The 21,545-nt window shown below is 46.2% G+C and overlaps 1 protein-coding gene across 1 annotated transcript in view; it reads left to right on the top strand.

The window, feature by feature from the left end:
- The window catches only part of npas1 (neuronal PAS domain protein 1), a 247,928-nt gene that overhangs the window by 71,007 nt on the left and 155,376 nt on the right, over positions 1–21,545 (top strand). Inside the window, exons 2-3 of the mRNA XM_067974834.1 lie at positions 6,001–6,186; positions 13,254–13,498. Coding sequence (XP_067830935.1) covers positions 6,086–6,186; positions 13,254–13,498 — 346 coding nt within the window. The 5' untranslated portion in view covers positions 6,001–6,085. The remainder of the gene's footprint in view (positions 1–6,000; positions 6,187–13,253; positions 13,499–21,545) is intronic.

Raw genomic sequence — 21,545 nt, 5'->3', positions numbered from 1 at the left:
CCACTTTCATGATGGAAACTACCTGTGGTGTTTACGACAATCTGATAGCTTCAACTGTGGCCCAGTGGGCAGCACTCTGGTCTCTGAGTCAGAAGGTCATGGGTTCAAGCCCCTCTCCAGTGACTTGAGCATTAAAATCTAGGCTGACGCTCCCAGTGCAGTACTGAGGGAGTGCTGCACTGTCGGAGGTGCCGTCTTTCAGATGAGATGTTAAACGAGGCCCTGTCTGCCCTCTCAGGTGGACGTAAAAGATCTCATGGCTACAATTTCGAAGAGCAGGGGAGTTCTCCCCGGTGTCCTGGGGCCAATATTTATCACGTTGCTGTTTATGGGACCTTGCCGTGTTTCCTACATTACAACAGTGACTGCACTTCAAAAGTACTTAATTGGCTGTAAAGCACTTTGTGACGTCCTGAGGTTGTGAAAGGCGCTCTATAAATGCAAGTTTTTTTTTACTGATACCGGCTTTTTAATTCCAGATTTAGGACCTTCTTGCTGTTTGTGGCTCTGTTCTGCACTGGGTGGGTGTATCTACCCACTGAGCAATTAGGGGTGGGTGAGAGTGGGCGTTATAATTATTTTGAGATTAACATAGGAAGGTTTGGATTTCAGAGGCTTGTCACTTTGAAGGCGGTTTTTTTTATTAAAGGACTCCGCTACCTCTCATCTTCCTTGACACCACCTTTTACCCTGATAATATACAGCTGGGCGCACATTGTGCCATCTGCTACCGATGGCATGTCACCAGTGTGGACGAGGAGAGCTCCGTGCCTCGAAAGACTTCAAGGACCTGGCCTTTCGGTGGATCCTTAAAGCCTCCGACGGGTGTGATAGGAACCAGCAGCCTGCTGCTAGAGGTGAGGCTGCTTTTAGGGCAGAGATCTCCGTGTGAGCTGAACTCTCTGGATGCCCTATTGTTAAGGTAAAATGCCCAAGAGAATGATACCAGGGTTAAATTATGAGGACGGGTTGCATAGACTAGGCTTGTATTCCCTTGCGTATTAAGGAATGGGCTAAAAGATTAAGGGAGGTGTTTAAGATGAATAAAGGATTTGATAGGGTAGATCGAGAGGAACTATTTCCTCTGGTGGGGGGGAGTCCAGAACAAGAACCTTAAAATTAGAGTTCAGCCGTTCAGGGGTGATGTCAGGAAGCACTTCTTCACACAAAGGGGAGTGGAAATCTGGAACTCTCTCCCCCAAAAAGCTGTTGAGGCCGGGGGTCAATTGAAAATTTCAAAACCCGAGATTGATAAATTTTTGTATGGCAAAGGGTATTAACGGTTACGGAACCAAGGCGGGTAAATGGAGTTAAAATACAGATCTAATTGAATGGCGAAACAGGCTCGAGGGGCTGAATGGCTTCCTGTTCCTATGTAAGAGGTCAGATTGTGGATTTGCATTCAAGTAGGTGGTTCTGAGAAGTAGCAGAACATTTAGAGGAGAGGGAGGACACAGCAACGACCGAGCAGTCCGAAAACAGCAGCGGTACATCCGTTGCTGGTAATTGTTAGTGGCAGAGTACCGTAGTGAGAGAAGGTCTGCTCTTCATAGTGTAGATGGAGGTACAAGGAAGCAGAACATACCAGAGGGTTGGCTCGTCTCATATGTCAGAAGTTAGAATATTCAATTAGAAAAGATAATCCACAGCTGTAGGGTAGAAACCAGCTCACACACATCCTCACAGCTGTCAAAGTTACATAAAATTTACAGCATGGAAACAGGCTATTTGGCCCAACAGGTCTATGTCGGTGTTTATGCTCCACATGAGCCTCCTCCCTCCCTTCTTCATCTCACCCTATCAGCATATCCTTCTATTCCTTTCTCCCTCATGTACTTATCAAGCTTCCCCTTAAAGGCATTTATGCTATTCGCCTCAAACACTCTATGTCGTTGTGAGATCCACATTCTCACCACCCTGGAATTCAGTGAGTCATTGTTTGTTTGTTTTCTCGTTTCTGGACCTACATGGCTCAAGAGTGACTCTGGATCCTTGTGGTAAATTTGGAGTGAGTCCTTTCGCTTTATTCGAGAAGCCCTGACTTGAGGGAAGCAATTTGAGCGAGGTTTATCAAATAGTGAAGGGACTAGATTGTGTTTATGTGGACCAATTATTGCAACGGCATAGGTTAGGGAGGACTGGGAGCCAGGCTTACAAGTTCCGTAAAGGCAGAACTAGGTTGGATGTTAGGCGGTGGTTCTTTTTCCCTGAGAATAGTGGAACGGGCCGCCAGCTCGTGTGCGGAACGCTGATTTGCCGAATTCCTTCAATTGTAAACAATTTTACAACACCAAGTTATAGTCCAGCAATTTTATTTTAAATTCACAAACTTTCGGAGGCTTCCTCCTTCCTCAGGCAAGAGCTGGACCTGTTCCTTTGAAGGGTGGAGATCACCTCATAGATGAGGTAGGCATCCTGTAATATAATTCAAGGTTAAGATGATCTCCTGGACTTGTTTTCATCGCCTAAAGGGGTCAGAGATGAATTTTCCAGATTTTTTTCCCTAATTGGATCGGTTTTTATCTGGTTTCTTGCCCCTCTTGGGAGATTGTGTAACTCCGGATGGGCGGGGAGTGTGTGTGTGGGTGTGTGTGTGTGGGGGGGTTACATAGACTAGGCTAGGCTACAGGCTAGAGGACTAACTGGCCTTTTCCTGTTCACTATGTTCGTATCTTTTTGAAGGGATTCTGCCTCATCCCTGACCAACTGAAAACATTAACTGGTCATTGGTCTCATCGTTTGTTTATGGACCGTTACTGGCACAGAATGGCTGCCTCATTTGCCTCTGAACAATAACCATTGCGCAGCAGTGTTCAATGCTGAGGGAGTGCTGCAATGTCGGAGTTGCCGTCATCTTGGATGAGATGTTAAACCGAGGCCCCGTCTGCCCTCTCAGGTGGACGTAAAAGATCCAATTACACTGTTTAAAAGAAGAGCAGGGAAGTTCTCCCCGTTGTCCTGGCCGATATTTATCCCTCAACCAACATCACTAAAACAGATTATCTGGTCATTATCTCTGCTGTTTGTGGGATCTTGCTGTGCGCAAGTTGGCTGCCGCGTTTCCTACATTACAAGTCACTGCACTTCAGAAAGTACTTTATTGGCTGTAAAGCGCATTGGGGTGTCCTGAGGTCATGAAAGGCGCTATATAAATGCAAGTTTGTTCTTTCTTCTTTAGGTGGTTCTGGTACTGGACTAGCAACCCTGAAGTTGTGAGTTCAAATCCCACATGGCAAGTTGATAAATTGAATTCAATACTATAGGCTGGATCCCGGTCTGGTCTGTCCTGTACTCCAATCTCGCACTATATGGTTAGATTCTTCATGCCCTCTGAAGTGGCCTCACAAGCCACTCAGTCATACAAACCACATCCAGAAAACAAATTTTAAAAAATACTTTACAACTTTTCGACGATGTGCTGCACAAACGCAGCCTACGCTGCTCATGTTCGCGAGAGCCGATGAGTTAGACGGCCCAGTTTATTCAAAGGCCTTTGGTAGGGTTGCCAACTCTGGTTGGACGTATTCCTGGAGGTTTCATCACATGATTTCCTGCCTCCAACCGCCCCGCCCCCATGTTCCCGCCATTGGTCGCCTGACTCGTCCATCCTCGCGGTGCCCCGCCTTCCCACGGCCAATTGGAAAGCGAACAGACTTTTCGTTACCCGATTGGATGATTCACGACTGCCAGTCAAACAACCTTTTGTTCCCCATCTCCAATATTTCTACAACTAATAAACAAAAATGTTCAAAGAAAATGAAAAACACCCATTTTGTTTAACGCCCCCCTATGATTGTTCTCCTGGGTGTTGCTCGCAGCAGTGTCCTGGAGATTAGTTTTTAATTCCTGGAGACTCCAGGGCAATCCTGGAGGGTTGGCAACCCTAGCCTTTGGTGGCGCAGTGACACTGGGCAATCTCTGAGATGTGCTGAGCTGCTCGGTGCTGAGCACAAACTGCTGTGCCTTCAGCTGGGGAGGGTATTGGGGTCGAGAGTCTTGCCCGCCTGATGGAGAAGCATCATTAGCTGTTTGGAGTAATTGGATTTTCAAGAGTCATGATATTATTGATGAGCTGTCTGATATTGTGCCTGAAGGAGAATTAATTCAGTGAGGTGGGGCTCGCAATGTTACCAGCTTAGTCCTGATGCTGAAGTACAGAAGGTATCATTTGTTAAGCAATACCTCTGAACAAGCCTACGTATACCCATTGAAGACATGAGGTACGGTGTTAATGTAACAAGTTTCCCCAGTTTTGGGTAGACTGGGGAGGAAACAGTGCACAGATGGGAATCATGTGGAGCGCAGGTCGGATAAAATAATTAAAGTCAGTGCTGATGAGGTTAGCCCACCCTTGTGTGTGCATTTGAGGCTATGCGTGTGTATGGTGCACATAATGGTGGTGTCCTGGACTTCAACAGCTATTTCACCAGCCTCTCCACGTGCCCTCACTAGGATTGTCACCTGGTGGATGTAAAAGATCTCATGGTACTATTCGAAGGAAAGCAGGAGACTCCTGCCATTGTCCCGGCCAACATTCCACCCACAAGCAACAACACCAAAACAGATTAACTGGTCATTCAGCTCATTGCTATTTGTGGGATCTTGCTGTGTACAAATTGGCTGCCATGTCTGCCAACGTAACAATGAATGCACTTCATAAGTAATCCATTGGCTGTGAGGTACTTCGGAGAACATGGCAGATGCTACATACATCTTTATCTTTCCTTTCTTTCTTTCCTTCCCTCCTTCCTTTCCATCTTTCTTTTTCTTGCTTTTTCTTTCTATCTTTTTCTTATTTTCTCTTTCCATCTTTCTTTTTCTCTTTCTATCTTTTTCTTTTTCTCCTTCTATCTTTTTCTCTTTCTCTCCTTTTCTCTTTAGTTCTCTCTCTTTCTATCTAGCTACCATGCAGGATAGGACTGGGACAGGGGGTGGGATCAAGGCTCAAGTTTTGATGTTCGTTTTGCTGCTGCTGAAAATCCAATGAGAACTTCAATAACTACCCAACCCACGTCACGAGGAGCAGAAATAAGTTGGGTAAAAATGGCCTTATATTCTAGGAAAGCAGATTCTTGCTCTGCTATTTACCTCTTAGAAAACCTCCTCACAAAACTGGACAGGTGACCTCAGCTAGCACTGTATCTACTGCAGAAACGAGACTGACCATTTAATCCCCCCTCCGGTAGGAAGAGGTGTTAGGATGTTATTCCCCCTTCACTTGTTTCTTTATTAAGGCAGTTTCTTGACCCATGCACTCTCGTCAGAAGGGGTCAGAGCATCAACTAGATTGCAGCCGTTTCTGTGACAACCACAACTAACACTGCTTTTCTTCGGCCAATAGAAGAGTTTGGTCACAACAGAACACTTATGGGTAGTTCTAGCAACATGTCCTACTTCCATTGAGTGTCCTGTAACAAGCCCGAGAACTGCCAAGTCTTGGCTTGCGTGTGGCTGGCACATCAAGTGCCCGGAGGTCCCAGGATTGTCCAATGCTTTTGTCCAAGGATGTTGGGTAACTAACTCCAGTAACTTGCCCAACTGGCCATTGATTGTATGAGCCCAGACAGTGATTGACCACAGGCAATTCGACTGTGGGGCATCACAAATGAGCCTGACCTCAATTGACGTGCACTTTCCAGTAGGAGTCAAAGGTCAAGAGAAAGGATCCTGGAAGAAAGTCCCCCTCCGAGGGAAATCATAACACCCCAAATTCTGAGATCAGTCAATTCAGCACAGACCAAAGATTGAACCTGGGACCTTCCTGCCTTGTATGACTCCGTTCTACATTGGCAGTCTACTTACCAACTGACCAACTGTGGGAGCAATGACCCTGGGATTTTGGCCCACCATACCAAAGCTATTCTAAGATATCTTGCCCACTGCTTCAGTGGTCATTTTGGAAGATAGTAAATTAAAAAACAGGACTATTCAATAAGCACGAGAAACAAAATTAATTGTGTCAAATCCAACTTCATTTTCTTCTCTTGCCTCTCTTTTTAGGAGGTCAAGGTCATCTCAAGAAGCCAGCCAATCAGAAACTCTGTAGGGATGCTGTAAAGCCAGGTGACTCTGGGAAGGTGGCTGAATGTTAAAGATGGCAACTCAATACAACAATGAACTGAAATGTGTTAGCGTAGAGTGGGACTTCCTACAAGGACTACTCGTAAAGAACCAACCAGTCCCTTGGTAAGATTCGTGTGGCTTCATGATGACCATGTGACCTAGTTGAATAAGATTTCGGGGGTGGGGGGGTGGTTGGGGGGGAGAGAGTGGGATGGATTTTCTTTTCCAACTTGCAGAATGGGCGTGTAAATAGCAAGTGAATTTCAATATGGGTAAGTGTGAGGTGGGGCATTTTGGCAGGAGGAACAAGGAGACCACATACTGCTTGGAAAGTAAGAGTCTAAATGGGGTAGAGCAGCAAAGGGATGCAGGGTACACAAATCATTAACAAGACTAGAAAAAATGCAAACAAAGCTCTGGCGCTCATTTCTAGAGGAATAGAATTGAAAAGCAGAGAAGTATATTAAACTTGTATAGAACCTTGGTGAGTACCGTGCACAGTTCTGGTCTCCATATTATAAAAAGGATATAGAGGCACTGGAGAAGGTGCAAAAAAGATTTACAAGAATGATACTAGAACTGAGAGGTTATAACTATCAGGAAAGGCTGAACAGGCTGGGGCTCTTTTCTCTGGAAAGGAGAAGTCTGAGGGGTGACCTGATAGAGGTCTTTAAAATTAGAAAAGGTTCGATAGGGTAGACCTAGAGAAGATGTTTCCATTTCTTGGGGAGTCCAAAACTAGTGACCATAAATATAAGAAACTTCTTTACCCAGAGAATGGTTAGAATGTGGAACTCGTTACCGTATGGAGTGGTTGAGGTGAATAGCATGGATGCCTTTAAGGGGAAGCTAGATAAGTACATGAGGAAGAAAGGAATAGAGGGATATGCTGAAAGTAGGTTGGGAGGAGACGCGTGTGGAGCATAAACACCGGCATAGACCAGTAGGGCCGAATGGCTTGTTTCTGTGCTGTAAATTCTGTGTAATTCTATGTAATCAGTTGATGAGTATGGCCAATCCATTGAAAACCCAACAGCATCAACTCCTTAAACAGATTGAGCTGCAACATCTAGAAGTCTAGTTAGAATCTGAAGGGTCAAAGATAAAAAGGATGTTAAGGGGCTATTAATAGAGTAAGATATTCAACTCTATGTGTGAAATTGTTAACATTTACTTTATCTCTGCCCCTGCCTCAGCTCATCTGCTGCTGAAACCCTCATCCATGCCTTTGTTACCTCCAGGCTTGACTATTCCAATGTTCTCCTGGCCGTCTCCCATCTTCCACCCTCTGTAAACTTGAGCTCAGCCAAAACTCTGCTGCCCGTATCCTAACTCGCACCAAGTCCCGTTCTTCCATCATCCCCTGTGCTCGCTGACCTACATTTGTTCCCATTACACCAACGCCTCGATTTTAATATTCGAATCCTTGTTTTCAAATCCCTCCATGGCCTCCCCCCTCCCTATCTCTGTAACCTCCTCCAGCCCTACAACCCTCCGAGATCTCTGCGTTCTTCCAGTTCTGGCCTCTTGCACATCCCCGATTTCCATTGCTCCACCGTTGGCGGCCGTGCCTTCAGCTGCCTGGGCCCTAAGCTCTGGAATTCCCTCCCTAAACCTCTCCGCCTCTCTCTCCTCCTTTAAGACCCTCCTTAAAACCTCCCTCTTTGACCAAGCTTTTGGTCACCTGTCCTAATATCTCCTTATGTGGCTCGGTGTCAAATTTTGTTTGACAATCACTCCTGTGAAGCGCTTGGGATGTTTTACTATGTTAAAGGTGCTGTATAAATGCAAGTTGTTGTTGTAATATACCATGATGATTAGACTGAATATTCAACATGGAATGTGTTCTTAACTAGTTCTCACCCAGTCTACAGAACGCTTTAAAGTGCCAGGTTATTCCGTCTCAAGGCAGTAACAGAAGGAGGTGAAGGGTCTTACTCTCCTTCGTGATATAAATGATCTTATTGGCCGCTAATCGCAGAGTGGCACGATGTACAACGGTGAGAAGGTTCATGATTTCACTGGCTCAAGGAGGCAGCAAAGTGGTAGCAGGACGTCAGGACCCTCTGTAACACAGAGTGTTGTCAGTTTCTGCAGGGGGTCCCTGGGAGTGTGTGAATATTTCCAGGGGAAATTCCGAGGGGCGTGTCCCCATCCCTATCCCAGTGGTGCTGAAGTTAATTGAAGCTCAGTCGTGCCCTGACTGAGATCGGTTAACCAACTCGGATTGAAGTTCGGGCCCCCCAGGCCTGCTTGGCTATGTTCCACACCAAGCAGTGCATACCTCCGGTGAGCCACGCGCAGAGGATATTTTTAGGTAGATGGAGCCTGATGGATTGCTCAGATAGTGGGGGTCACTGCGTAGAAGGTGACAGTTTGTTTTGTAATGGGGGGATGGGGGAGATATTCATCAAACTGGAATTAACAGCTAAATGTAACTAAAGTACACTCAGCCCCAAGGAGTGGATGCAAGGGTACAGATAGGATATTAATCTCTGCTCAGTTAATGGAAACATTCACTCAAATACCTGAAGCTCCTGACATCAAAACATGGCAGATTTGAGACTCGTTACGTGCCAACTAACTACTCTGGCCAATTGTGTTTAAGGTTTGAGTGCAGGAATGTATAATATTGTGTTTTAAAAAAAGAAATGATAATGCTGGTAATCTGAAATATAAAGAGACAATGCTGGAAATACACTAAACAGGCTCAGTCAGCGTCTGCGGAGAACGAGGACTGGTTAGGAGTTTTGGATCTGTGATGCTTCATCAGAACTGAAGGTTGAAAGGTGAACCGGCATTTTAGGAAGGTTGGGAACATAGCAAGAGAGAGGGAGGAGGGAGGGAGAGATCGACAGATCTGCCAGTCACAGAGAGGGAGCACTGAATGCCCTGTTTAATAGCAAATTGCTTGACGCTATAAACAATAATCAGTGAGGTTATGGAGAGACAGTAAATGGATGTGCAAGTAATGTAGGGTGAAATGACACTGGAGAGACCCCAGTGTGAGAAAATAGCGGAAAGGAAAGGAGAAAAGACAGGCAGCAAATAGAAATTAAAACCGAAGATAATGACAAGGGGCATCATCACATCTTTTATAGAAACCTACACGTTTCCCCCATAAATTCCTCTTCATGACTTCAGAGTTTTCACCTTGATCCCACACCTTCTGACTCAGAGACACGTTTACTACCAGCTGGACCGAGCTGACACAATCTGCTAACGTGGAGGATTTGTTTCTCTCGCTTTCCCTTCTGTTGTTTCTGACTGTGTTGGTCTCTGTTATCTCTGGATTTCTCTCTTTCTGCTTCGCTATCTCTCCCTTTTGCCTATATGAGACTAGTATTTTTTATTCTCTCTCTCTCCTCCACTTTGCTTGGATTTTCTCTCTTTCTGTTCTTTCTTTCCCTCTCGCGCTCTCTCTCACTCTCACTTTTTCGCTCTCGCTCTGTCTCTCTCTCATTCTCGATCTCGCTCTCTCTCTCTCCCTATCTCTCGCTCTCTGTCTCTCGCTCTGGCTTTCTCTCGCTCTCGCTCTCTCTCACTCTGTCTCTCTCTCACTCTCGCTCGCTCACTCACTCTTGCTCTCTCGCTCTTGCTGTCTCACTCTGTCTCTCGCTCTCTGTCTCGCTTTCTCTCGCTCTCTGTCTCGCTCACTCTCTCGCTCTGTCTCGCTCGCTCTCTCGCTCTGTCTCTCGCTCTGTCTCTCGCTCTAGCTCGCTCTCTGTCTCGCTCGCTCTCTCGCTCTGTCTCTCGCTCTCGCTCGCTCTCTGTCTCTCGCACTTGCTCGCTCTCTGTCTCTCGCTCTCTCGCTCTGTCTCTCGCTCTCGCTCACTCTCTGTCTCTCGTTCTCTCGCTCTGTCTCTCGCTCTCGCTCGCTCTCTGTCTCTCGCTCTCTCGCTCTCTCACTCGCTTTCATGCTCTCTTTCGCAATCTCTCACTTCCGCTCTCTCTCGCACTCTCCACTGTCCCATCAAATACTCCTGTTCAGGTGCAGTGTGGGTTAGATGCAGAGCAAACTCCCCCGTCAACTAGGGGCAAATTAGGGCAAGTTTTGTGCTGTTTGCTGAGGGACATTAGGAACCACATCGAGAAAACTCTGTTTATTTACTTCTCCTCCGTTTCCACATCCTGAGCTCTGCATTGGGGGAGGGGAAGGAGATCACCAAACAAAATACATCAGTAACATGCCCCCCCCCACTTTGATCCATCACTCCCAGGAGGGAGCAGCACTCATAAGGAGAGCACCTCAGGCGATCGAACCTTTGATGTCCTGAGATGTGATCCCTGTAAGTATCTCCCCCGCTGGCGTGGTGGGACACCCCCTTATGTAGTATCTTAGAGGATAATGTTTATTTCTCCCGTTGAACACCTCAGTTTTAGTTTCTGTGGGGAAGAATGAGGCCACCATGAGTTCAGTGTGACGTCTGGGCCATTTTAACTCCCGGGCCTCATTTGCGTATCAGGACACTGACTCCCGCCAAAGCCGACGGGAATGACATCACCGCCGGTGGGAGTGACATCACCGACGACGGGTGTGACATCACCGCCGGTGGGAGTGACATCACCGCCGGTGGGTGTGATATCACCGTTGGTGGGAGTGACATCACCGTTAGTGGGAGTGACATCACCGTCAGTGGGAGTGACATCACCACCGACGAGTGTGACATCACCGCCGGTGGGAGGGAATCGAAATTCAGGGCTGGAGGGTGGGGTCAGGCCTCCACTGGGGACCTGCTGAAACAGTCCCAGAACTGGGAAGTGAGTGGGGTGATCAGTAAGGTTTGCAATTGGGGGAAGGGAGGGGAGGCCCGAAGCAGGGGAGGCCCAAGGGATCCTTGTGGGGCCAGGCAGAGAACTCCTGCTCCTCTTGGCCCACAAGCAACCTATAAAAAGGAAATAAAAATGAACACATCTGGGCCTCCTGCCGCCAGCTTTTGCCAGGGTTCAAAACTGTGCGGCCCTTGGGTCGACCCGTGAATAAAATGGCGGGCGCGTCCCAATGATGTCATCTGGACGCCACTTTGCCATTTAAATTAGGCCCCCGCTCCTCTGGGGCGGGCGGCCTTCCCGTGCCTGAATTCAGGCAAGTTAAAATGGGGGAGGGTGAGGGGGGTCGGGAATGTGGTGTTAATCTCCCTCCACCATCTTAACCCCCTGCCCGCACCATACCCGCTGGGTGGAGGGGGTTAAAATCAGGCCTAAAGATTCTGTCCATTTCACCGACCAGTGACTTAGGAGCAGGAAATTTGGCTGATTTTGTTTTTTTTTCCCCTGCTGAGTAGCCCAGGGGCACTGAGGCCAACTGCAGCGGCCATATTGCTGGCTTGAGCCGAGATCAGCAAACTCTACCCAGACTGGGGATCAAACCTGCCACGTTTCCTGGTCTCTGTGACCCTGCACCACATTGCGTAGTGTCTTTAGTCATTGACCTGAGCCGTATTCAGTTTGAAAACACAGCTGCGTAGATCATGATTTTTTTTCTCTGCGCGCTGCACTAACACACAATGGAGTTTGTGTTCCTCGATTTGGATGCTGCTTTGGTCCAGTGGTTTTGCAACTGTGCTGCGAAAGGAAGGAAGCTGGGAGTATTTCACCGTCATGATCTTAGACTAGTGTGATCATGGGGTCAGCTAACAGGAGGAGTGGATATAACTGAAAAATATTACTGTTTTACAGAGAGAACACTCCTTACTGGGTATATGCTCCTGCACGGACTATATAACACACAGTGTGTTACTGGATATAACATTCCTGGTTATATTATATATCACAGTGTGTTACTGGATATAACATTCCTGGTTATATTATATATCAAAGTGTGTTACTGGATATAACACTCCCAGTATAACCCCCCTGTCTATATAATATGCCACTGTGTGTTACCAGATATAACACCCCTGTATATTTAACATCCAGCTGTTACTTGGCATGCTAATCTTGGAAGATTATAAAACTCTTTTTTTTTCTCATAACACATCACCATACTTTTTAATTTTTCATGTGCAGTGGCACTCCAGAAGGACGTTCTAAAATACAGTGTACAGCTCTCTCCGGAATTGCAGTACATTCGTTAGAATGATGTAGAGTGCTTATTTCTGAAGCTGCCTTGTACACTTTCTTCCTGATGTGACACGCCAGAAGTAGCGATCGCAGCAGCTTTACACATTCCAGTTAGTATTTTTTCTCCCTGCAGCTGTGTAAATATTGTAATGGTTTTATGTCCCTTCCTGGCGTGTATCCAACTTTCTACTTTTCAAAAAGAGAATTCCTCTTTAGCCTGCGACTGACTCGGAGACGTTTATCTCAGGTTTTTTCTCCCCTATCTGTTCAGTATTCCCCCCCCCACCCACCCCACAATTTCTCTTAATGGTGCTCACTATTTACTTCAAGTAATTCATTGCACTTCAAGGACTGTTATATGCGATGTTAGAAGTTGCGATTAGGAGCGAGTGATTTCTTTCTTACTGTGGGACAGCTCTGCCGACATTGGCAACCCCTGGTAACTGGCGCATCTGTGAGCTGAGCCAGTGAGTGTCGCCGGGCTGTTCAACCATGGGGGAATTCACAGCCAACTCCGATCCAGCCTGATTCTGACGTCCACACAAAAGCACTTTCCAGTAGCAGTCAGCGAATAGTAATCAGAAGTGGGAACTAAGCCTTCCAGAAACGTGGGATTAATATCTGTCCAATCTGAGATCAGTTAAATCCCTGGGAGTGTTTGACGGGACAGTGTAGAGGGAGCTTTACTCGGTATCTAACCCGTGCTGTACCTGCCCTGGGAGTGTTTGATGGGACAGTGTAGAGGGAGCTTTACTCTGTATCTAACCCTGTACCTGCCCTGGGAGTGTTTGATGGGACAGTGTGGAGGGAGCTTTACTCTGTATCTAACCCTGTACCTGCCCTGGGAGTGTTTGATGGGACAGTGTAGAGGGAGCTTTACTCTGTATCTAACCCGTGTTGTACCTGCCCTGGGAGTGTTTGATGGGACAGTGTAGAGGGAGCTTTACTCTGTATCTAACCCGTGTTGTACCTGCCCTGGGAGTGTTTAATGGTTTCATTCAACAATAAAAGAGATGCTTATTAACCAGCATGGACTTCCCTTGACTTTGGGCACAAGAAAAAATGAAAAAAAAGTAGAGAATGGTGAAACAATTAAAAACTAAGGACAGAATTCCTTTTTTTCCCAGTCTCCAAGCCCTACGGAAGGAGAAGTCTCGCAATGCTGCTCGCTTTCGTCGGGGGAAAGAAAACTTTGAGTTTTACGAACTGGCAAAGATGCTTCCACTCCCAGGAGCCATCACGAGCCAACTGGACAAGGCCTCCATCATCCGGCTAACCATCAGCTATCTCCGGATGAGAGACTTTGCCAACCTGGGGGATCCCCCTTGGAACTTGAGGATCGAGGGGCCCCCTCCCAACATCTCTGTAAAAGGTATGTTGACGCGATCTTGGCGAATTGAACCCCGTTGATCAAGGTGTCTTGGAAATGAGTTGGTCACACTTCAACATTGCGCCTGTAAGTAAGGCTCATCCAAGCCACACAATGCTGCTGTATATTGAAAATCCTTGGTGTTTCCCCAGGGAATGAGAGGCCACAGGATTCGGTCCGCACAATCTGCTGCCTCCGGTGTTTGTGCTATTGGGGTCGAGTATATATTGGGGGTGAGATCTCTGACCGAAACAGTTTGTAAACCCATATGTTTACATTATTTAACTAGAAAGAGGGAGTCTCGTTCTAAATGGTAGGGGTATCAAGGGATCGGCAGCAAACCCAAAGAAAACGCAAAGATGTTTTATCAGTACATTAAGAACAAGAGGATAACTGAGGAAAAGGTGGGACCTATCAGGGATGACAAGGGTAACTTGTGTGTAGAAGCAGGGGATGTGGGTAGGATTTTAAATGAATATTTTGTCTCCGTATTCACAAAGGAAAGGGATGATCCAGACGTAGTAGTTAAAGAGGAGAGGTGTGAAATATTGGATAAGTTAAACATAACGAGAGAGGAAGTACTAGAGGGACTGGAATCCTTGAAAGTTGATAAGTCACCAGGGCCGGATGGATTGTTTCCTAGGCTATTGAAGGAAGCCAGGGAGGAAATAGCAGACGCTCTGAGGGTAATTTTCCAATCCTCACTAGATACGGGGGAGGTACCGGAGGACTGGAAGACTGCAAACATAGTACCATTGTTTAAAAAGGGTACGAGGGAAAGGCCGAACAATTATAGGCCGGTCAGTCTTACCTCGGTGGCGGGCAAACTATTAGAATCAATACTGAGAGATAGGATAAACTGTCACTTGGAAAGGCATGGTTTAATCAGGGATAGTCAGCATGGATTTGTTCAGGGAAGGACATGCCTTACAAATCTGATTGAATTCTTTGAGGAAGTGACAAGGAGGATTGACGAGGGTAGTGCAGTGGATGTTGTCTACATGGATTTTAGTAAGGCATTTGACAAGGTCCCACATGGCAGACTGGTCAGAAAGGTAAAAGCCCATGGGATACAGGGAAATGTGGCGAATTGGATCCAAAATTGGCTCAGTAACAGGAAACAAAGGGTAAAAGTCGATGGATGTCTTTGCAAATGGAAATCCGTTTCCAGTGGTGTGCCACAGGGCTCAGTGTTGGGTCCCTTGCTGTTTGTGGTATATATTAATGATTTGGACTTGAATGTAGGGGGCATGATTGGCAAATTTGCAGACGACACAAAAATTGGCCGTGTAGTTGATAGTGAAGAGGATAGCTGTAGACTCCAAGAAGATATCAATGGGTTGGTGGAGTGGGCGGAAAAGTGGCAAATGGAGTTCAACCTGGAGAAGTGTGAGGTAATGCACTTAGGGAGGGCAAACAGTAAAAGGGAATACGCAGTAAACGGAAATATATTGAGAGGGGTAGAGGAAGTGAGAGACCTTGGAGTGCATGTGCACAGGTCCCTGAAGGTGGCAGTACAGGTAGATAAGGTTGTGAAGAAGGCATACGGAATGCTCTCCGTTATTAGCCGAGGCATAGAATACAAAAGCAGGGATGTAATGATGGAACTGTATAAAACGCTGGTAAGGCCACAGCTGGAGTATTGTGCGCAGTTCTGGTCACCACATTACAGGAAGGATGTAATTGCTCTGGAGAGAGCGCAGAGAAGATTTACAAGAATGTTGCCAGGGCTTGAAAATTGCAGCTCCGAGGAGAGATTGGATAGGCTGGGGTTGTTTTCCTTGGAGCAGAGGAGGCTGAGGGGAGACTTGATTGAGGTGTACAAAATTATGAGGGGCCCAGATAGAGTAGACAGGAAGTACCTGTTTCCCCTAGCGGAGAGTTCAAGAACTAGAGGACATAGATTTAAGCTGATTGGCGGAAGGATTAGAGGGAACATAAGGAAAAACTTTTTTACCCAGAGGGTGGTGGGTGTATGGAATTCGCTGCCCGAGTTGGTGGTAGAGGCAGGGACCCTCAACTCTTTTAGAAAGTACCTGGACCTGCACCTAAAGTGCTGTAAGCTGCAGGGCTACGGACCGGGTGCTGGAAGGTGGGATTAGAATGGGCACCTGGTTGTTCTTCGAGCCGGTGCAGACACGATGGGCCGAATGGCCCCCTTCTGTGCTGTAACTTTTCTATGGTTCTAAAGGCGGATAAATGGAGTTAAGTTACAGATCTGGTCTTTTGTAGGGACAGCGGCTTCAGGTTCACAATCTGCCATGACAGGTAAAGCATATATATTTGGATATGTAACAAAGTGCAGTGACCCTTCAGCAGAACAGCTAAATTAAATTTAAAATAGCTGAATGTCGGTAACCAGAGGACACAGATTTACGGTAATTGGCAAAAGAACCAGAGGCAACATGAGGAAAAAAATTATTATGGGGAAAGAGCAGGGGGAGTGGGACTAATTGGATAGCTCTTTCAAAGAGCCGGCACAGGCACGATGGGCCAAATGGCCTCCTGTGCTGTCTCATTCTATGATCCAATTGAATAGTGGAGCAGGCTCGAACACCTGTTCCGATGTCCCTAAATAAGTGATACTTCAGATGTTTGGTTATCGATCTCAGCCATGTTGCTCTGGGGGTTAAGCTCCTCCCCTCCTTACAGGGAGGGAAGAGAAAGATCCCATTCAGTCTGGATTCCACCCTGTGAATCACTCCCAGGTATTTGTTTTCCAAAGTTATGGTTAGATTGTAGACTGCAACTCACTCCTGGCTGTCCAGTATTCTTTATCCTTTGAGTCGATAAATGTTTACTTAAACCTCCTGAGAGACAATCATTAGGCTATGGTTCAGAAAATTGAGAATGATGAAATAATTAAAAACTAAGGACGGAATTGTACGGCTCAGAACCAAGTCCCAAATTAAGTGTCAAATTCTGCAGATCGAGACAATCCAAGGTTTTCTTCTGTAACGCTGTGTTGAGAGGTTAATTTGACCTGGTTATTGTACTGGTGCTAATTATGAGACTTGTTAATACTCGATTTACACGGGTCATTGTGTAGTGACCAGCTGGTTGTTTAATTTGGGAGGTTTAACGACCAGTCGAAACGAAAAGCAAAATACCGCGCGAATGCTGGAAACCTGAAAAAGCAAACAGGAGAGAAAGCTGGAAACACTCAGCAGGTCAGGCGGCATCTGTAAAGTGACAGAAGCTTGAGAACTCCGAGGGCCTTTAGACTTGAAACGTCCACCGACTCACTTTGGTTTCTCTACAGATGCTGCCTTACCCACTGAATATTTCCAGCTTTTCTTCTGTTTGTGTTTTAATGACCTGCGTGCTGGGCAAGCAGTGGCAGAGAGCAGTTCCATTGCAAGCTGGAAAAGCTGGTTAATGAACGAGTGGTTCAGGTTTGGTGACAGAAAATGGCAGAGTATTGCAAGATCAAATCGTGGAGTCTAATGGAGTTTGCTTGCGGGAGACCAAGTTTGAAGAGTTTGTGTGCATGTGTTCTGTGAAGATCTTGCACGTTTTGGTCGCACGGTGATCCTTGGACAATACATGGATGCATTGCGATTTGAAGTCTTTTGGTGTGCCTAATGCACGTTTAAGGCTTAAAAGCAGCTCGTCCGTGATTTTTGTGTCTCTGGGTTTCTGTGGGAAGGTGGGGGAGGGGCGGGATCTTGCTTGGTTCTGTTGGCGTTGCCTTATTTCCGACGGATTGCCCTCATCGTCCCTCCCATGATGCTCTGTTCTCTCTTCCTGGAAGGTGCTTTGTTGAAGTTCTTGGTTTTTATGGCTTTATGCCACGTGGAAAATTCCAGAACAAGTTGCTAACCCAAAGATTTGTCGACCAAAGGGGTGTTGACATATGATAAATAAATGGAAGACCATTTGGCCCATCTTAACTCACCCATCCAGATAGAAAAGCCCATAGTCCCCCCCCACCCCACCCCCATCTCAACACCCAACTGGCCCTTGAATGACCCGCCTTTGCCTCCGCTGGTCATTCTTTGTATTAAGAAATCCTTCCCGAGTCTTGTTTGCCCTACCGTCTTATATTGAATTAGTGCTCTGGGGGGTTATCTGTTCGATATCACTCATAGTTCCCCCTCAGTCACCTACTTTCAATGTGAAAGAGCCTCAGTTTCCTCAGTCTGCCCCGATAGCTCCTCCTCTGACTTTGAGATCAGCCTCTTGGCTGTTCTCTGCATTGCCTCCAGGGCTTAAATGTTCCCTTTGTATCTTGACCAAAACTGGGCCTAGTACTTGAGGTACTCTGCTTGCAGCACTTTAACACAAACCTGCTCTGGTTTATAATATTCCAGTGGAAAGAATATTAATAATAGGCTTCAATAATAATTTTTCATATTTTGTTGAGTAGGCCAAATAGACTATTAGTTGCCCTAATGGTTCAGTTGATAAATGCACTGTCCAATGTAGAATTGAGCCATCCATGGCAGCCAAGTCTCAGGGTCAGTCCCATGTCTGTGATGGGTTATCTGATCTCATCCAGCATCGTGCTGTCCCCACCAAACTTGGCTTCAGTGCCCTTGGGTTGTGAAGAGGGGAAAAGATCAGCCTTGGTTCCTGTTTCGTTCACTGTCCAGTAATGATACAGGGGCAAAAAGGGTTAAATTACGAGGACAGGTTGCATAGACTGGGCTTGTATTCCCTCGAGTATAGAAGATTATGGGGTGATCTAATTGAGGTGTTTAAGATGATTAAAGGAGTTGATAGGGTATAGAGAGAAACTGGTGTGGGGGGCAAGGGGGCAGAACCTTAAAATTAGAGCTAGGCCGTTCAGGGGTGATGTCAGGAAGCACTTCTTCACACAAAGGGGAGTGGAAATCTGGAACTCTCTCCCCCAAAAAAGCTGTTGAGGTTGGGGGTCAATTGAAAACTTCAGAACTGGGATTGATAGATTTTTGTTGGGTAAGTGTGTTAAGGGGTATGGAACCAAGGTATCTTAACTCAATGGAGTTAAGATACTGATCAGCCATGATCTAACTGAATAGCGGCACAGGCCCGAGGGACTGAATGCCCTCCTCCTGTACCTATGTTCCTAATAACGAGTTTCTGGACGTTGCATGTTTGCGGTCAGCACGTGAGGTCAAAGATCGGGCCCAGCTCCGATGCATTCCACACGGTTGGTGACGCTCGCTGACTAGACTCACACATGAAGAAGACCACAAGGGAATGGAGGGCTGCAACTATCAGATACCCAATAAGGAATCAGGTCTTCAGGAAGGGGAGGGAAAAATGGGAAAATAAAATTGGTTATTTGGGTCATATTTTCCTTCGTGTGATTTCCCCACAGATGGGTTTCAGATTGCAGTTGTTTCTGGGCAGGACTGCTCTCATTGTCTTTGGAGAGCCTGATGCAGTTGTGTTAAATTGTTTGCTTATTTATTGAAGATGAGATCTCTTCAGTTAAGCACAGAGCTTGTTTACAGGGGGAGATCCTGTCACAGGGCAAAACACACACACAACACACACACACACACACACACAACGCAGCATAGGAGACGCATTCGATACAAGTCCACGTGATATATAAATAAATAGAAAGAAGGAACTTGCATTTATACAGTACCTTCCACCACCTCAGGACGTTCCAAAGCGCTTTACAGCCAATGAAGTCGTTTTGTAGTATAGTCACAGTTGTAATGTAGGCAACGTGGCAGCCAATTTGTGCACAGCAAGATCCCACAAACAGCAATGTGGTAATGATCAGATAATCTGTTTTTATTGATGTTGGTTGAAAGAAAACTACTGGCCAGAACACCAGGGAGAACTCCCCTGCTCGTCTTCAAAATAGCGGCCGTGGGATCTTCGACGTCCGCCTGAGAGGGCAGACTGGGCTTCGGTTAAACATCTCATTTGAAAGACGGCACCTCCAAGAGTGCAGTAATGCACCGGAGTGTCAAATCATACATGTGGGAGGTGAGGCAGGCTGTGAACCTGCAGGCGGGTCAGCACTTGTCTCGTCCATGAGTTTAGTGTTTTTGCTGTTATTGAATGGGAGGGAAGAAAAGAGATATTTCTGTGTGTGTGTGTGTGTGTGTGTGTTCCTTCCTCTCCTGAGCAAGATGGACATTGTCTGTTTAACATATAATTACGCATAATTGCATGAAAAACCCCAAAAAAGACAGAGTAGGTGGAGGATTCATTGATGTCGGGTTGGTTAATGATAGCCTTGAACAACAGCTTTTAATTGCCTAAGGACAAAGCTATTAGAAGCGTTATGTACTGTAAACACACAGCTGTGGTGTTTCCATATGCAAATTCGGAACATGCAATTAAAAAGGAATTTAAGAAAAGGAGAGCAGCCCGACTGTGTTACAGTGGCTTCACGGAAATCATGGAAGCTCCGCTAAAATATCGTCCCATTTCTGTTGCGGTATCACATTACGATTCCCCATGCTCACACGCAGCGGATTCACGCCATTGGAAAGGGAGAGAACAATCTTGCATTTACATCACTCCTTTCACATTAGATCATAACCGATCGCTACCTCAACTCCATTTACCCGCCTTGGTTCCGTATCCTTGCCTGTCCATCAATCTCTGTTTTGAAATTTTCAATTGACCCCCAGCCTCAACAGCTTTTTGGGGGAGAGAGTTCCAGATTTCCACTCCCCTTTGTGTGAAGAAATGCTTCCTGACATCACCCCTGAACGGCCTCGCTCTAATTTTAAGGTTATGCCTCCTTGCAGATGACACAAAACTTGGAAGTGTAGTAAACAGTGAGGAGGATAGTGATAGACTTCAAGAGGACACAGACAGGCTGGTGGAACGGGCGGACACGTGGCAGATGAAATTTAACACGAAGAAGTGTGATGTGATACATTTTGGTAGGAAGAACGAGGAGGGGCAATATAAACTAAATGGTACAATTTTAAAGGGGGTGCAGGAACAGAGATACCGGGGGTATATGTGCACAAATCTTTGAAGGTGGCAGGACAAGTTGAGAAAGCGGTTAAAAAAGCATACGGGGTCCTGGGCTTTATAAATAGAGGCATGAGAGTACAAAAGCAAGGAAGTTATGTTGAACCTTTATAAAACACTGTTTTGGCCACAGCTGGAGTATTGGGTCCAGTTCTGGGCACCGCACTTTAAGAAAAATGTGACGGCCTTAGAGAGGGTGCAGAAAAGATTTACTAGAATGATTCCAGGGATGAGGGACTTCAGTCACGTGGATAGACTGGAGAAGCCGGGGTTGTTCTCCTCAGAGCAGAGAAGATTAAGAGGAGATTTGATGGAAGTGTTCAAAATCATGAGGGGTTTCGATAATGTAAATGTTCCCGTTAGTCGAAGGGTCTAACCTACCCCTAACCAGAGGACACAGATTGTTCTGGACTCCTCCGCCAGAGGAAATAGTTTCTCTCTATCCACCCGAGATTCTGTTTCACCCTTGTTTCTGGTAGAGCATCCCATTTCCCAAAAACCCATAGCATGCAGAAATATTTCCTCACCTCTCCCTTCACTCTTTTGCCGATGATCTTAATTTTATGCCGTCTAGTTACAAACTCAAGGACCAGTGGAAATAATGCTTGGCTGTTTACTTTATCAAAACCCTTCGTAATTCTGAGCACGTCTATTAGATCTTCTCCTAACTGATATAGTTACATAGAGTCTACAGCAAAGATACAGGCCATTCGGCTGGTGTTTATGCTCCACACGAGCCTCCTCCCTCCCCTCTTCATCTCACCCTTCCATTCCTTTCTCCCTCATGTGTTTATCGAGCTTCCCCTTAAATGTATCTACACTATTCACCTCAACTACTCCTTGTGGGAGTGAGTTCCACATTCTCACCACTCTCTGGGTAAAGAAGTTTCTCCTGAATTCCTTATTGGATTTATTAGTGACTATCTTATATTTATGGTCCCCTAGTTGTGGTCTCCCCCACAAGTGGAAACATCGTCTCTACGTCTACCCTATCAAACCCTTTCATAATCTTAAAGACCTCTATCAGGTCAACCCTCAGCCATCTCTTTTGTAGAGAAAAGGCCTGATCACTCTTTCCTGATACGTTTACCCTCTCAGTTCTCTGCTGTAATGA

This window comes from Heptranchias perlo, chromosome 41 (genome assembly GCF_035084215.1).
Source record: "Heptranchias perlo isolate sHepPer1 chromosome 41, sHepPer1.hap1, whole genome shotgun sequence".
In the NCBI taxonomy this organism is placed as follows: Eukaryota; Metazoa; Chordata; class Chondrichthyes; order Hexanchiformes; family Hexanchidae; genus Heptranchias; species Heptranchias perlo.
This window is presented reverse-complemented; position numbering and strand designations above follow the sequence as displayed.